At 42.2% G+C, this 16,687-nt stretch overlaps 1 protein-coding gene across 1 annotated transcript in view; it reads left to right on the top strand.

Annotated features, from left to right (window-relative positions):
• Positions 1-16,687, top strand: part of METTL8 (methyltransferase 8, tRNA N3-cytidine) — a 122,610-nt gene that overhangs the window by 45,608 nt on the left and 60,315 nt on the right. The window contains exon 3 of the mRNA XM_062200370.1: positions 10,972-11,126. Within this exon, the coding sequence (XP_062056354.1) occupies positions 10,984-11,126 (143 nt within the window). The 5' untranslated portion in view covers positions 10,972-10,983. The remainder of the gene's footprint in view (positions 1-10,971; positions 11,127-16,687) is intronic.

Below are 16,687 nucleotides of genomic sequence, written 5' to 3'. Positions count from 1 at the left end.
AGAATTTAGAGAGATTTGTGTTGCTTTCTTAATATTTCTACGCTCCAGAGTAACACAAACTAAATGCAGTCAACTGTCATTTAATGTCAGGGATGCGTTCTGAGAAATATGTCATTAGGTGATTTTGTTGTGTGAATATCATAGAGTATCCTTCTGCAGACCTAGATGGTATAGTCTCTTGCCCCTAAGCTACAAACCTGTACAGCATGTTACTATAATGATGCTAAAGAGAATTTCACACAAGGGTATTTGTATGTACACATAGAAAAAGCACAGTAGAGATACTTGGCATGAGGAATTTTTCAGCTCCATTATAATCTTAAAAAAAAAAAAACCATTTATTTTATTTGAAAGGCAGAGTTAGAGAGAGACAGAAGCAGAGAGAGGGAGAGAGGTCTTCCATCGCTGGTTCACTCTCCAGATGGCCACAACAGCCGGAGCTGTGCTGATCTGAAGCCAGGAGCCAGGGGCTTCCTCTGGGTCTCCCACGCGGGTGCTGGAGCCCAAAGACTTGAGCCATCTTCTACTGCTTTCCCAGGCCATAGCAGAGAGCTGGATCGGAAGTAGAGCAGCTGGGATTCATATGGGCTGCTGGTGATGAAGGCAGTGGCTTTAACCGCTATGCCACAGCACCAGCCCCTCATAATCTTAATGGGACCACCTTAGTTGATGTGGTCCATCTTTAACCAAGATGTTGTTATGCAGCACGTGACTGTTTCAGCCTTAGCAACTGGAATACACCAAGGGATGTCTAGGAAACTTTTACCCTGGTTTCCCCCTTTTGCAGATCTTTGGATATCGCTCCTGAAAACCACCTTATTGGGAAGCACAGAGTCTGTGGGAAACTGCAGTAGAACCACGTGGCCTTCATTTTACACAGACCTTTATTTCACACAAATATACTGTGGATTTCAGTTATGCTGGCCTCGTAAACATGTTTAGAAATGTTCTGTCTTCTGTTTTAAGATTTTGTAAGATTGGTATCATTTCTTCCTTAAATGTTTGCTATTCACTAGTGAAGACATCTGGGCCTGCTGTTTTTCTGCGGAAAGGTTTTTGTTGTGGTAAAATATACATAAATTAAAATTTACCATGTTTATTCTTTTACTTTGTTATGCAAACATGACCACCATTCACAATTGAAATTCTACCAATTTTTTCTATTTCCTTTTTTTATCTATGTCATACCCTCCACCCCACCCCACCCCACCCCACGACACTGCACCTCACACGCCCCCTCCCTGCCACCTGCCTTGCCCCATTTCATGTATTTATAGAGTACAAGATTTGTTTTTAAGATTTATTTATTTGTTTATTTGATTACTTGTTGATTTGAAAGGCAGAGTTACAGAGGAAGAGGCAGAGAGAGATCGATCTTCTATCCCCTGGTTTACTGCCCAAATAGCTGCAACTGCCAGATCTGAGTCAGGCCAAAGCCAGGTGCCAGGAACTCCATCCTGTTCTCTCACATGTGTAGCAGGGGCCCAAGTATTTGGGCCATTTTCTGTGCCTTCCCAGGCGTTTTAGCAGGGAGCTGGATGGGAAACAGAGCAGCTGGGACATGAATAAGCACTCTGATATGGGATACTGGCATCATAAATGGCAATTTAACCCACTGTGCCACAACACTAGCTCCACCATCATTTGTTTTGATATCACATATACATAAGGAAATGGTTATTTTAATCAAGCAAATTAATATATTCATCATATCACATAGTGACAAGGGTATGTGTGTATGTGTGTGTGTGTTAAAAGCACCTAAAGTCTACTTTTTAGCAAAACCCCAAAGACAATACAATATTATTGATTAAAGACTATGTTGTATGTTAGATCTCCAGACTTGTTCATCCTACAAATCTGCAACTTTGTGCACTTTGATCTTCATCTCCCTATTTCCATACTCTCAATTGCATATCCATTAAATACCTAACTCTCCATTCTCTCTTCCTGCCAACCCCTGCAACCAACACTCTACTTTGTGTCTTTATGAATTTGACTGCTTTAGGAACTTCATGTAAGAGGAATCATGCAATATTTGCCCTTCTGAGACTGACTGATTTTACTTAGTACAATGACTTTAAGATACATGCCAAAATGTCCTTCCTTCCTCTTTTTTTTTTTTTTTTTTTTTTTTTGACAGGCAGGGTGGACAGTGAGAGAGACAGAGAGAAAGGTCTTCCTTTTGCCGTTGGTTCATCCTCCAATGGCCGCCGCGGCCAGCGTGCTGTGGCCGGCGCACCGCGCTGATCCGAAGCCGGGAGCCAGGTGCTTCTCCTGGTCTCCCATGTGGGTGCAGGGCCCAAGCACTTGGGCCATCCTCCACTGCTCTCCCTGGCCACAGCAGAGAGCTGGCCTGGAAGAGGGGCAACTGGGACAGAATCTGGCGCCCTGACCGGGACTAGAACCCAGTGTGCCGGCACCACAAGGCGGAGGATTAGCCCAGTGAGCCATGGCACCGGCCTGTCCTTCCTCTTTTAAGGCTGATTAATATTCCTTTGTATGTAAATATTGCACTTGTTTACTTGTTTATCTGTCATCTTTTTTTTTTTACAGAAAGCTTTTATTTAATAAATAAAAATTTCCTAAGTATAACTTTTAGATTATAGTGGTTCTTCCCCTCATACCCGCCCTCCCACCCCCAGATCATCCCTCTTCCCTTTGATTTCTTTTTCTTTCCTAATGGCTCTGGCTAAAACTTCCAGGAATATATCGAATAAAAATGGTGAGAGTGGGCATCTTTGTCTGGTTGCAGATCACAGTGGGAATGCTTCCAACTTTTCCCCATTCAATAGGACTCTGGCCATGGGTTTGCCATAAATTGCCTTGATTATGTTGAGGAATGTTCCTTCTATACCCAATTTATGGATTATATGATAATTTTTTGGTGATTTGCCCTAGTGTTTTCCACAGAAGCTGGCATGTAACGGGTTACAGTTTCTGCACATCCTTACCAACACTTGTTATTTTCTCTGTGTGTGTGTGTGTGTGTTGTGTGTGTGTTTTTTTTTGGGGGGGAGGGGTTTCTTTGTTTTGTTTTTTAATAATAGTCATCATAATGGATGTGATATTTGTTTTGATGTTAATTACAAACAACTTATTTAATAAATTTAGGGCTATTTAGGTTTTCTCTTGTGTTTTTTTAAGTTATTATTGGTAAATTTTGTTTTTCAAGAAATTTATCCTAATGAATGAAATAAGATTGTCCATAACATCCTTTTTTTAGTTTCTCGGTGTCTGTAAGGCCTGTGGTGGCATCTTTCCTTTTCTTCCTATTGCTGGGAAATTTGTGTTTTCTGAAGCATGAATGTTTGTGCTCACCTTTGCCAAATGTTTGTTTATTAATTTTTACAAAAAACTTTTGACTTTGCTTTTGCATGTTTTGTCCATTTTCTATTTTATAGCTTTTTACTTTTGAATTATTTCATTCTTTCTACTTACTTGGTTTAATTTACTCTTGTTTTTCTAACTTTTTAACATAAAAGCTGACCTCATTGATTTGAGAAGTTTCTCCTTTCTAATAGCATACAGAACTATAAATTCCTATCTAAACATTGCTTTGTTGCATCCCACAAATTTTGTAGTTGTAAGATTTCATTATAAATGCTTAATGTGTTTTCTGATTTCCCTTAGGATTTAGTTATTTTTTTTTTCAGAGATTTATTTTATTTATTTAAAAGGCAGAGTTACAGAGAAGAGAGACAGATCTTCCACTACTGGTCATCTCCACAAATGGCCACAATAACCAGGAGCCTGGAGCTCCATGTAGATCTCCCATGTGGGTGGCAGGGGCCCAAACACTTGGGCCATCTTCTGCTGCTTTCCCAGATGCATTAGCAGGGAGCTGGATTGGAAATAGAGCAGCCAGGACTTGAACCAGCACCCATATTGGATGCCTGCTTTGTAGGCAGTGGCTTAATAAGCTATGCCACGATGGCAGCCCCTAAGAATTAGTTTTTGACCCAGATTATTTAGAACTTTGTTACTTAATTTCTGAATATTTGTGAATTTTTCTAGATATCTTACTATAAGTTTGGGTACACCGGTAAGCATCAACAACATGCTTCCTGAGAGAGAAGCATTTTATTATTTAAAAATTTTTTCCAGTTTCAATTTTTATTTACTTTCATTTTATTTAAAAGCAGAGAGAGAGAGAGAGGAAAAAAAAAAAGAGATCTCCCATTTACTGGTTCACATCCCATATGTTCACAATAGCCAGGGCCAGGCAGAAGCCAGAAGCCTGAAACTCAGTCCTATGTGGGTTACAGGAACCTACACATTGATCCATCACCTGCTGCCTCCCAGGGTGCACATTAGTAGGAAGCCAGAACTGGAAGCAGAGCTAAGACTCAAACCCAGGCTCTCTGATATGGGATACAGGTACCTCAAATGATATCTTTATTTTTTTTTAATTTTCTTTAATATATTTTCCCCAAATAAACCTTTTATTAACAATACAAACTTCATGCATTTCATAAGTACAACTTTAGGAATATAGTGATTCTTGCCACCATACCTGCCCTCCCATCCACACTTCTACCCTTCCTCCTCTTCTCTCTCCCATCCTCAGTCCCATTCTCCACTAAGATCCATCAAATGACATTTCAACTGCTACATCAATCCCCTGCCCCAAGAGAAGCACTTTAAATGTGAACCCACAGAAGATTAATTTTTTTTACAAGATATACACAGCATTGCATTACACTGCTGGTGGAACTATGTTAATATTTGAGTGGATTTCAAAAAAATGTCTATTACCAGATGTAAGGAGGGACATTTAATAAATCAGTTCATCAAAAATATTAGCATTTGATATTATTTCAGGAAGCATACTCTATGATTTCAGCACTTTGGGATTTATTGGGATTTGCTTTATAGCCCAGTCCTTATGGTCTGTCTTGGTGAATGTTCCACATTCACTTGAAAAGAATGTGTATTCTACTGTTGTTAGGCATAATGTTCTTTATGTGTCATTTAGGTCAAGATGATGATGTTCAAATTTTCAATATCCTTATTGATGTTTTTGATTGTTTGTCCTGAGAGAGTATTGTTAAAAACTCCAAGTATTACTGTGAATTTGTTAATTTTTCCTGTCAGAATGTTCTGTTCATTTTTACTTCATTTATTTTGAAGTCTTGTTGTTACGTACATGCATATTTAAGATTGCTTAATGAATTGGCTCTTATCATTATTAAATGTTCCTCTTTATCACTATAAGAGTCTTTTTCTTGACATGTACTTTGTCTATTAATATAGTTCCAATAGCATTCTCATGCAGTGTTTACATGGTACATCATTTTTTCATTTTAATCTATTTATGTCCTTTTCTGCATATTTAAAATACTCTGTTTTAGATTGTTGGACCTCTCAGTTGCAGAGATGCCCACTTGCTTGGGAGGACGCCCAAAGATCCAGACTCCAGACCAGTTGATGCAAAAAGCACAAGGTTTTTATTGAACATTTGCGCAAACGGGCCCCCACCTCAGGCGGTGAGGAGCCCTGCGCAGCAGTTTCACACAGGTTATATAGGCAAAGAATTAGCATATTCCTAATGCGCTTGCGTAGGATTGGTCAGTTCAGAGGGACCATTAGCATATGGGAGAATGCTGGTGGAGAGTGCTGGTGGAGAGTGCTGGTGGAGAATACAGAGGTGTTACAGGATTGGTTGGTTCGGAGGGACAATGAGCATACCGGAGAATGCTGAGGGAGAGTGCTGAGGGAGAGTGCTGAGGTGTTCCAGGATTGGCTGGTCGCAGTGACATCATAAGTGCGCACCTAGAGACTCTCCAAAGGGAATGGGCGGTTCTGCTCTGGGCGCGCCCAGAGGTTTCCCGGAGGGGAGGGGCAGTTCTGCTCTGGGGGTGCCTAGAGATTCTCTGAAGGGGATTGACTTTTCCTTCCCAGAGAATGTCCTGCCCGCTAGACTCTGGGGAACATCTAACCTCTTAAGAAGCCCCTGATATTTGCCCAGGCCTAGTTTCTTGTCCCTCCCCCCGTAAGGGTCCTTCAAGATAGTATGAGTATATTGTTAAGTCCTGCTTTTTTATCCAAGTTGATAACCTATGCATTTTTTTGGAATTCATTTATATGTAATTTAATTATTTATGTGCTTGGGTTTAAATCTTGATATTTATTTTCTATTTATCCTGTTTTTAATTCCATTGTCCTCCTTTTCTTGCCTTCTTTGGGGCAAATGAAATTTTTTTAAACTTTCATTTATTTATTTGAAAGGCAGAATAACAAAAAGGAGATAAATAGATCATCCATATTCTGGTTCACTCCCCAAATGCTGCAACAGCCAAGACTGGGCCAGACCAAAGCCAGGAACCAAGAACTCCATCCAGGTTGCCCACTTGGGTGGGAATCCAAGTACTTGGTCCATCATCTACCACTTCCAGGATGCATTAGCAGGAAACTGTACTGGAACTGAAGGTGGGACTCAATGCCAGGTACCCGCATATGGGATGCAGGCATTCCAAGGGACGACTTAATCTGTGCCACCACAGTGGCCCCAAGTAAAATATTTAAAACCATCCTTCTTTGTATTATTAAGCTAAAAATGCCACTTTTCCACACAGTTTCATCATGTGAATATCTTAGTTAAAATTGTGTTCAAATCAGAGAATATCCAAAGAGTTGAGAGAGAGTACAAAAGGGAGTAGTTCACTCTGGTGGCAGGAACCCACTTGCTCTACCAAAATTCTATGTGAGGCTGGCCTGGCCTTCTTTTTCCATCACAAAGTGGAATTGTAGCATAAACCCTGTGCTGACAGAGTAATCATAACCTACAGCATATGTTTGGGGCCGGCAACGTGGTATAGCTGGTAAAGATGCCGCCTGCAGTGCCAGCATCCCATATGGGTACTGCGTCAAGATCTGGCTGCTCCACTTCTGATCCAGCTCTCTGCTGTGGCCTGGGAAAAGCAGTAGAACATGGCCCAAGTCCTGGGCCCCGGTACCTCCATGGGAGACCAAGAAGGAGCTCCTGGATCCTGGCTTCAGGTTGGCCCAGCTCCAGCAGTTGCAGCCATTTGGGGAGTGAGCCAGCGGATGGAAGTCCCTCCCACCCCCGCCCCACCTCTGCCTGTCTGTAACTCTGGCTTTCAAATAAATAAATAAATCTTAAAAGCACATGTTTGTCAAGCATTGTCTTTATTGTAACTGGAGAGTTGTCTGGCTACTGTCACACTGTTCGTCACTTCCTTCTTCCTCACCTTCAGGATCTTAGGAGGACCCTTCCCATTTGTGTCAGATAAGTGTCATTTTTATGTAATTAATGGAACCATTAATTCATGTGCATCTTAGTACTGCCTCTAGAAGCTTGCGATTCAGCTAAGAAGGCAGTCATATAAATTTACTATGTATTTATACATAATGGATATAGTCTAGTGTATAAACATTATATATTTATATAATAAAAAATATAAATAGCAGTGCAAGGCTGCATATGACTGTTCCGGATAATAAATAAATGAAATAGATGAAGGTGTTTGTGTAGCCAGAGAAGTTGCCGCCTATGCGAGGAGATTGCTGTGTGTGTAGGGCCTGGCCCCCCAGTGTGCCGTCTTCAGGCCAGCACAGGCTGCTGACATTTTTCTGAATTGCCTAATATCCAGTCTAGTTATGTCTTTTTGTCTCTGTCTGCAGAGGTTCTCCGTCATTTATAGTGAGAAAAATCCCTGCCTTTTTCCCCTCTCTGTCTTCCTTTTCTATCTATAGATAGATATAGGTAAGTGTCACATGATTATTCGAAGGATTGCAATTTCCCTTTGATTTGGCTTTCCTGGGTGGGAAACGTTTACATCATTTTACACTTTTGAACACGAATTGCCTTTATTTGTAGGTATAGTCAGTTTCTCCTCTTCAGCATATAGAAGATTTTATGAATAATATTCAATGCAGAAAGAGCTCTAAAAATAATTTTGCAGGTAGGGTTTTGTGAATCGTATGAGGAACACTGACAGGCAGAGGAACAAAGGCACATCAGGGTGAGGGTAAGGGGAGGCGGAGCACTTCCTTTCATTTGCCTCCACCCAAGAGCTTGCATTTAGTAGAGAAGAGAAAACAAACAAGAAGCAGGAGCATCTGCACCAGCCAGTGAACGCTTCGTTTCTCATCCCGGCTAGTCACATTGGGATGGAACCATTGCAGTGTTTTGGGTGTGTACAACTAAGCATCACCACCCCCTTTTATTTCCAAAAGGAAAATCTTGCATTTTACGTTCAAAAGCACAATGAGATGTTTTTCACATTCTCCAGTTCGTTTTGGAGTTGACAGTCTTAAAATCTGCTCATTTTCAGTAACGTGGTAAAGGTACACAGTACATAGCGTTTTTATGCCTAATAGCACCTCTGATAGTCCCTAATGCATATTATGTACACACACCTTTTAGCATCCCTTTCTACCTGACAGCTTATGGTATTAGGCTGAACGTTGTCGAGAACAACTGAAATGCCAAGCAGTATTACAATGGATTCATACTGGAAAAAGTAAGCCCTGTAGAGCTTCTTTTTAATACCTTTCCATAAAGAATGTAAAGTGACATATTTACTAGTACATAATTAAGATGTCATACTCTTTATAGGTTTAAATTACTCTTCCAGAAATGGGGATGGATTTGGACCAATCAGCTAGTGATTCTTCTCTTGAGCTGGGATTAGGGCCTGCATTTTATATAGGGAAATCTATTGTGCAACCCTATTACTGCCTATTCTTTAAAACATATATATATATGGGCCGGCATTGTGGCAGAGCAGGTTAGGTCACTGCCTGGCACACTGGCATCCCCTATGAACACTGGTTCAGATCCCACCTGCTCTACTTTTTTTTTTTTTTTTTGACAGGCAGAGTGGACAGTGAGAGAGAGAGACAGAGAGAAAGGTCTTCCTTTTGCCGTTGGTTCACCCTCCAATGGCCGCCGCGGTAGTGCGCTGCGACCTGCGCATCGCGCTGATCCGATGGCAGGAGCCAGGTGCTTCTCCTGGTCTCCCATGGGGTGCAGGGCCCAAGGACTTGGGCCATCCTCCACTACACTCCCTGGCCACGCAGAGAGCTGGCCTGGAAGAGGGGCAACCGGGACAGGATCGGTGCCCCGACCGGGACTAGAACCCGGTGTGCCGGCGCCGCAAGGCGGAGGATTAGCCTAGTGAGCCGCGGCGCCGGCCCCACCTGCTCTACTTTGATCCAGCTCCCTGCTAATGCACCTGAGAAAGCAGCAGAAGATGTCACAAGTGCTTGGGCCCCTGCCACCCACATGGGACATATGGATGAAGCTCCTGGCTCATGGCTTTGGCCTGGCCCAGCCCCTGCCATTGACACCCTCCCTCCCCACTTCTCTCTCTGTAACTCTGACTTTCAAATAAATAAATAAATCTTTTCTTTAAAATAAAATAAAAAAACTATATACAGGGGCCAGCACTGTATCAGAGTGGGTTAAAGCCCCTGCTTGCAGTGCCACCATCCCATATGGGCTCTGGTTTGAGTCCCTGCTGCTACATTTCCAATCCAGCTCCCTGCTAATGCACAAGGGAAAGCAACAGAAGATGGCCCAAGTGTTTGGAGCCCTGCAGCCATGTGGGAGACACAGAGGAAGCTCCTGGCTTCAGCCTAGCCTAGCCTTGGCCATTGTGACCATTTGGGGAGTGAACCAGGCAGATGGAATACCTCTCTGTGTGTTTCCCTCTCTGTCTATAACTGTGACTTTCAAATAAATATTTTTCCAGCTGTTTCCTTTTCATTTTTTAATAAGATTTATTTATTTGAGAGACAGCGTTAAGACAGAGAGGGAAAGATAGAAAGAGAGATCTTCCATTCACTGGTTCACTCCCCAAATGACTGCAATAGCTGGAGCTGGGCTGATCCGAAGCCAGGAGCCAGGAGCTTTTTTCTTTTCTTTTTTTTTTTTTTTTATTTTTGACAGAGAGAGAGAGACAGAAAGTTCTTCCTTTACCGTTGGTTCATCCTCCAATGGCCGCTGCAGCCGGCGCACTGCAGCCGGCGCACCGCGCTGATCCAAAGCCGGGAGCCAGGTGCTTCTCCTGGTCTCCCATGCGGGTGCAGGGCCCAATAACTTGGGCCATCCTCCACTGCTCTCCCGGGCCACAGCAGAGAGCTGGCCTGGAAGAGGGGCAACCGGGACAGAATACGGCTCCCCGACCGGGACTAGAACCCCGTGTGCCGGCGCTGCAGGCGGAGGATTAGCCTATTGAGCCGCGGTGCTAGGACTCGAACCGTGGCATCCATATGGGATGCCATTGCTGCAGGCAGAGGTTTAACCTGCTATGCCACAGTGCCGGCCCCAATAAATCTTGAAGAAAAAAAAAAAAAGAGGAAGGAAGGAAGGAAGAGAGAGAGAGAGAGAAAGAAAAGAAAAAGAGAAAGAAAAGAAAACCATATATACATAGGAATACTAGAATTAAGAATTGTTGGGATCCTGGTATAGTATGTATTTGACTTACTTATCTTATTCAGTTCATCATAAAGAATGAGATTTCATAGATTTAATTTTTTATTCTGCTGTTACACATAAGTTTTTGGTATAGTGGTCACAGTCTCCAGAAATATGTTTGCTTAGAATTCTGAAAACAAAATAATAAGATTACTTTTGTAAAAACTGTCTTTAATTACAAAAAAAAAAAAAAGGAAAAAAAGAAAAAAAGAAACTCATTCTGGGCTTACATGCTTTGACCATGTGCTAAAAATTAAATAAGCAAATATCCACACAGCAAAGTTGGTCAAGGCTGTGGCTTAGAAAGAATGCCAGCCAATGTCATCCACCCTGAATGTTCCTTTCTCTTCTGTTGGCCTGGAAATACTTCAGAAAAGAAGCCATGTGCACATCTTTCATTTTAAAATGTTTTCATTTTTTGTGTCCTTTGTCAGGTTTTAAACTTTTTGAAACAAATTTTGACCATTTGATAACTAATACACTGTTTAATCCACGTTGACTAATTAATCATTGTAACTTTCCAGGTATTGTTTAGGATGAATGTCATTTGGAGAAATCGTCTCTTCTATCTGAAGCTAGGAACAGTGCCACACAGATGCCAAAGTGGTTCCCACCCAACAGCCCCTCTGGGGTCAAGGATTTTAACCGATCCAGCCAAAGTTTTTGAACACAATATGTGGTGAGTTTCCTTTTTAGCTCTGATATTATGTACAAGTATGTTTATTAAATATCACCAGTAGTATTATTTTCATTTAGTACTGAAAAGAGTTTTTAAAGCTGATAATCTAACTTATAGTACAACTAATGCTGACTTAAGTGTTGCCGATTCTTCATTTCTTCGGAAATGGGATTGGAAGAGTGGAACTTCCCAAGTGTTTTTAGCAGCTTTGGGGTTTTTGCAGGCCCTCTCTGCTTATCTCTGATCCTGATTTGCCATTGTATTCCTGGATGCGGGCTTGGGGGAGCTTTTTCTAGGTGGAGCTCTCCTCCCTTCGTTTATGAATACATGTCTGTCAGCAAATGTGTATGCAGTACCTCCTGGTTTCTGAGCACCAGGGAGAACACAGTGGTGTTCATGCTTTCTGGAAATCCACACTGTGTGGGAAGACAAGTATTTATAGGAAGAGTTGATAAGTAGCAATACAAAACAGTAGAGAGGTGGGGGAGACATGTTTGGTGCAGCAGTTAAGATGCCACTTGGGATGCCTGCATTCCATAGTAGAGTGCCTGGTTTGAAGCTCCTCTGCTTCCAATCCAGCTTCTTGCTAACGCACACCCTGAGAGGCTGCAGGTGAGAGCTTAAGTACTTGGGTCCTTGCCCCCACACAGGAAAACCAGATTGAGTTCTGGGTTCTTGGCTTCAGCCTGGCCTAGCGCTGGCCATGACAGATAGTTGAGGAGTGAACCAGTGGATGAAAGGATCTGTCTGTGTCTCTGGCTTTCAAATAATATGAAAATAAATAAATGAAATTTTAAAAGAAAGCAAATTTGCAGGGCCCAGTGCATGTTATAAATTACACATGCCTTGTAAGAAGAACTCAGTAATATAAAATCACTAGGGCATAGGCAAGAACATTTCTTAATGTGGATGAGGCTGAGATAAGTATTGCGTATTCAGCCTCTAGGACCTAGCACAGTGTCTGTTGTTCAGATATTTGTTGAATCTTGATTTGGATAGGTAAGGCTAGAGTGCAGGCTTTCTAGGTGGGTAGAAAGTCATAAAACAGAAATGAGAAAGTTTAAGGTCCGGTTAGGAGACAGCAAGCTAAAGAAACACCTCCCCTAGGAGACTGGTCAAAGTTCAGGTGGGAATGATAAAGGCCAGATATGGGGGTGGGAGCCAGACCGTGCATGGTTCTGAAGTCATGGCTGAAGAGCAGGCATGATAGAGGCATCCGGGAGAAGTGACGTCAGACAGTGTATGCAGTATATGTATTTGGTACCCATACCCTGGAAGATCTAGAGGCAGGAGAGGGCAAGTGTATGAAAGAGATTGGAAAGGAAGAATGAATAGAACTTGACTCTGGAGTTTTGACCTTAAGTGACTGATAGAAATTGGAAAGTCAAGAGGCAAATTATTTTTGATTTTGGGAGAAAGATGGTGAATTTCATTTTAGACATTTTGTGTAGACTTTGAGAGCAGAACGCAGATACTGCTACCTAGAAGGGGGAGAAAAGCAGTCAGGGCTAGAGATGTAAAGTTGGGTGGGATGCCTGCAGGCAAAGTGGCTATCAGAAGAGCCTCTGCAGCTAGATCTCTAAGGCTGGGAAAGTGATTCTTGGCCTTTTTCTGTTTTTATTGCAACAAAATATCAGTTTTAAAAAGAAATACCTCATCTATTACTAATTAGACCTGCACTGGGCAGGAAGGTGGACACCAGCTACATGTGGTTATTGAGCACTTGAAATGTGATTACTTGGAATTCAAATATGTTGGGAGGTTTTTGCAGCCTTAGTACAAAACAAAGTCAAGTATCTCAATAATTTTTACATTGCATTGCATGTTGAATTGAGCAAAACTGTGGATATGTTGAGTTAAAATGTATTAATAAAATTAATTCCATGTCTTTATTTTCAATTCTTTTAATGAGGCTATTAGAAATTTTTTAAGTCATATGCTCATACATGGTTTATATTATACTTTATGGACAGCTGTGGAATTAAACTATTTTGAGTCCGTCACAAATGTAGATGATTATTATAAGCTGTGAGATAAAATGTGCCTTTTGCCAGGCAATTAAATCTCCAAAGAAACTTCCGGTCCTGGACCTACTCCCGATTTACCAATGTTTTTTTCTTTATTAGACCCTACTCATTTAGTTGTTGACATTCTCTTTTTCTGTTTGCTGCAACTGTTCTTCTGCCTGAGATTCTTGCCTACTTTGTCACAGTCTGCCAGGAAAGCAAGGGTGATCTGCTCCAGTGCTTCTCAGACACTGCGAGCTGGCTTTGGGCTGGCTGCATGAGAGTGCCTTGAGGAGTTACTGTTTCACTGGGCATGAGGTATCCTCCAGGGATTTTTAATTAGAAAGAGTTCTTTGGGTAAATCCTGTTGAGCAGCTGGGTCTGGGAACCCTTGATCCAGTTCAATGGTTTTCAGACTCTTCTTCGGTAGCATAACTTTTTTTTCAAATGAAATTTTTACATGGAATCCCGATATTTATTTATTTATTTTTATTAATTAATTTCTTTGGCTTTATTTGAGAGAGAGAGAGAGAAAGAGTGATAGAGTGGCCGGCGCCGTGGCTTAACAGGCTAATCCTACGCCTTGCGGTGCCGCCACACCGGGTTCTAGTCCTGGCTGGGGTGCCGGATTCTATCCCGGTTGCCCCTCTTCCAGGCCAGCTCTCTGCTATGGCCCGGGAAGGCAGTGGAGGATGGCACAAGTCCTTTGGCCCTGCACCCGCATGGGAGACCAGGAGAAGCACCTGGCTCCTGGCTTCGGATCAGCAAGATGAGCCGGCCGCAGTGGCCATTGGGGGGTGAACCGATGGCGAAAAGGAAGACCTTTCTCTCTGTCTCTCTCTCTCACTATCTACTCTGCCTGTCAAAAAAAAAAAAAAAGAGTGATAGAGAGCACCTATCCTCTAGCTCACTTGCCAAATGCTCATAGCAACTGAGAACCCCCAGGAGCTGGAAACTCAATCCAGGTTTCTCAAGTGGGAGGCAGAAACCCAACCACTTGAGCCATCACTGCTGCCTTCCAAAGGTCAGCGTGAACAGGAAGTTGGAATCAGGAGCCAGAGCCTGGGATTGAACTCACACTCAGACATTGTGTGGGATGCTGAGGTCCTAACAAGCATCTCAACTGCTAGGCCAAATGCCACCCCAGAATCCCAATATTTAAAAGGCAAAAGTGAATCTGAACGGAGTGGACGTAGAGCGGCACAGCAACAGTTTCTCATCTTGTCCTATCCCACTCTCTTCGCATATCCTAGCAGTTGTGAAAAACTGATCTAGTCTAGACAGCTGTCCTCCTCCTCAGCATGCCTACCACGGGGGCACTCAGCCTGCAGTGGGATACTGCAGTGAACTCTCTTCCAAGATAGACGCCCGCTGGAGTAACAGACTCATTTCCTCCAAAGGACGAGGAAGGTAGTTGCTTCACATCATCTCCCACATACCTTGTTTTTGTTGGGGTGCCTGGGATTTTTTTTTTTTTTTTTTTTTTGCCTAGAATACTTGTAAGTTAAACTGAAAACTGGTTTGTTCTGTTCGTCTTCAAGTCCAAAGTTCTGTACATGAATTCTCACTTTCTTTAATCTCAGTCCCTTAATACAGTTACTCAATAAGTATTTTCTTTGGCTACCTCCACGATGATATTTGTCATGAGAAGCAGTATGGTCTGGATGCTGAAAGCACAGACTTAATGAGCTAACCTTGGAAAGCTACTTAATCTGTCTGTGGCTCAGCTTTCTCTTATGTAAAACTGGATAATAGTAATATTGACTTCATAGGGTATTGTGAGGATTACATGAGTATGTATGTAGGATATAAGATATTTATGCATGGTGAAAAGCAACATATTGTATAAGAATTGCTATCTTATCATTACCATTTTCTAATGTATGCTTTAGTTATTTACATATCTGTTTTGTCTTCATTATTAGACTGTATGATTCTCCAGTAAAGACTTTAGTTTATGTCTGTTTCATAGCTGTATTTCCTATATAATGGGCATCCCATAAATATCTTTGAATAGGCAAGTTCATATTGAGAAATATAAGCTCTAATTCCTATCTACTAGAAGTTTACAACTAGACTAAAAGTTAATATAGTAGCTAAATGTGAGCTTCAAAATCAAAAAGTCTGAATTTAAATCCTATATTTATCCTTTTACAACTGTGTGAGCTTGAGCAAGTTCCTTCAAGGGTTTCTTGTGAATATTAAAGAAGATGACACAAGTAAGGCTCTCAATAGCAGTAGGTGCTCACTAAAAGGCATCATTCTTATTATCATCATTAGATGGAAGATTGAGATCTATACTCATGAATAAATTAACAATATGGAAGAGTATGCAAGGTTACAATAAGTGGTGAAGGCAGCGAACACCATAGGAATTCAGAATAAGAAGTTCCTGCGATGAGAAGCCGAGGAGGGAACAGCAGGTAGGATTTAGCCTGAGTTTTGAAGAATGAGGAGTATTTGAATAGTGAAGATTGTTTGTCTTAGACAAATGGAAGCATAAACAATGATCTTGATTTAGGAATAAATACAGAAAGTATATTCATTTATTTTTTTCCATTTATTTATTTGGCAGGTAGAATTATAGACAGTGAGTGAGAGAGAGACAGAGAGAAAGGTCTTCCTTCCGTTGGTTCACCCCTCAAATGGCTGCTATGGCCGGCGCTGCGCTGATCTGAAACCAGGAGCCAGGTGCCTCTTCCTGGTCTCCCATGCAGGTGCAGGGGCCCAAGCACCCAGGCCATCCTCCACTGCTTTCCCAGGCCACAGCAGAGAGCTGGACTGGAAGAGGAGCAACCGAGACTAGAACCAGCACCCATATGGGATGCCGGTGCCGCAGGCGGAGGATTAGCCTAGTACATCAAGGCACCGGCCCCTAGAAAGTATGTTCTTAAGTGTATGAAGTAGACCGTCCAACTGGAATAGAGATTTCATATTTTGAAACTGGCGGGGCCAGCGCTGTGGTGTAGTGGGTAAAGCTGACACCTGCAGTGCCAGCATCCCATATGGGCGCTGATTCGAGTCCTGGTTGCTCCACTTCCAATCCAGCTCTCTGTTATGGCCTGGGAAAGCAATAGAAGATGGCTCTAGTCCTTCAGCCCCTGCACCCACGTGGGAGACCCGGAGGAAGCTCCTGGCTCTTGGCTTTGGATCGGCACAGCTCTAGCTGTTGCAACCAATTGGGGAGTGAACCAGCAGATGGAAGGCCTCTCTCTCTCTCTCTCCTCTCTGTGTAACTTTGACTTTCAAATAAATAAATAAATCTTAAAAAAAAAAAAAGGAAAAAAAAAGAAATTGGATAGGTAATGTGACAAGAGAATTATCTAGAATTATAGCACATGGAGTCTTTTATCCCCAGCATTTTTATATGTTGATATTTGCCCATCACTGGCTAGATTCTGTGCAGTACTCAAGTGAGGATTGGGAGGTGATCACTGCTATGAAGGAGTTCTAGATTCACAAGCAAGCTGGAACCTTCTGGATAAAGAAGATAGGATGGGGGCCAGTGCTGTGGTGTAGTAGGTTAAGCCTCCGCCTACAGCACCAGCATGCCAT

The sequence above is a fragment of the Lepus europaeus genome, chromosome 1 (assembly GCF_033115175.1).
Source record: "Lepus europaeus isolate LE1 chromosome 1, mLepTim1.pri, whole genome shotgun sequence".
Lineage (NCBI taxonomy): Eukaryota > Metazoa > Chordata > Mammalia > Lagomorpha > Leporidae > Lepus > Lepus europaeus.
This window is presented reverse-complemented; position numbering and strand designations above follow the sequence as displayed.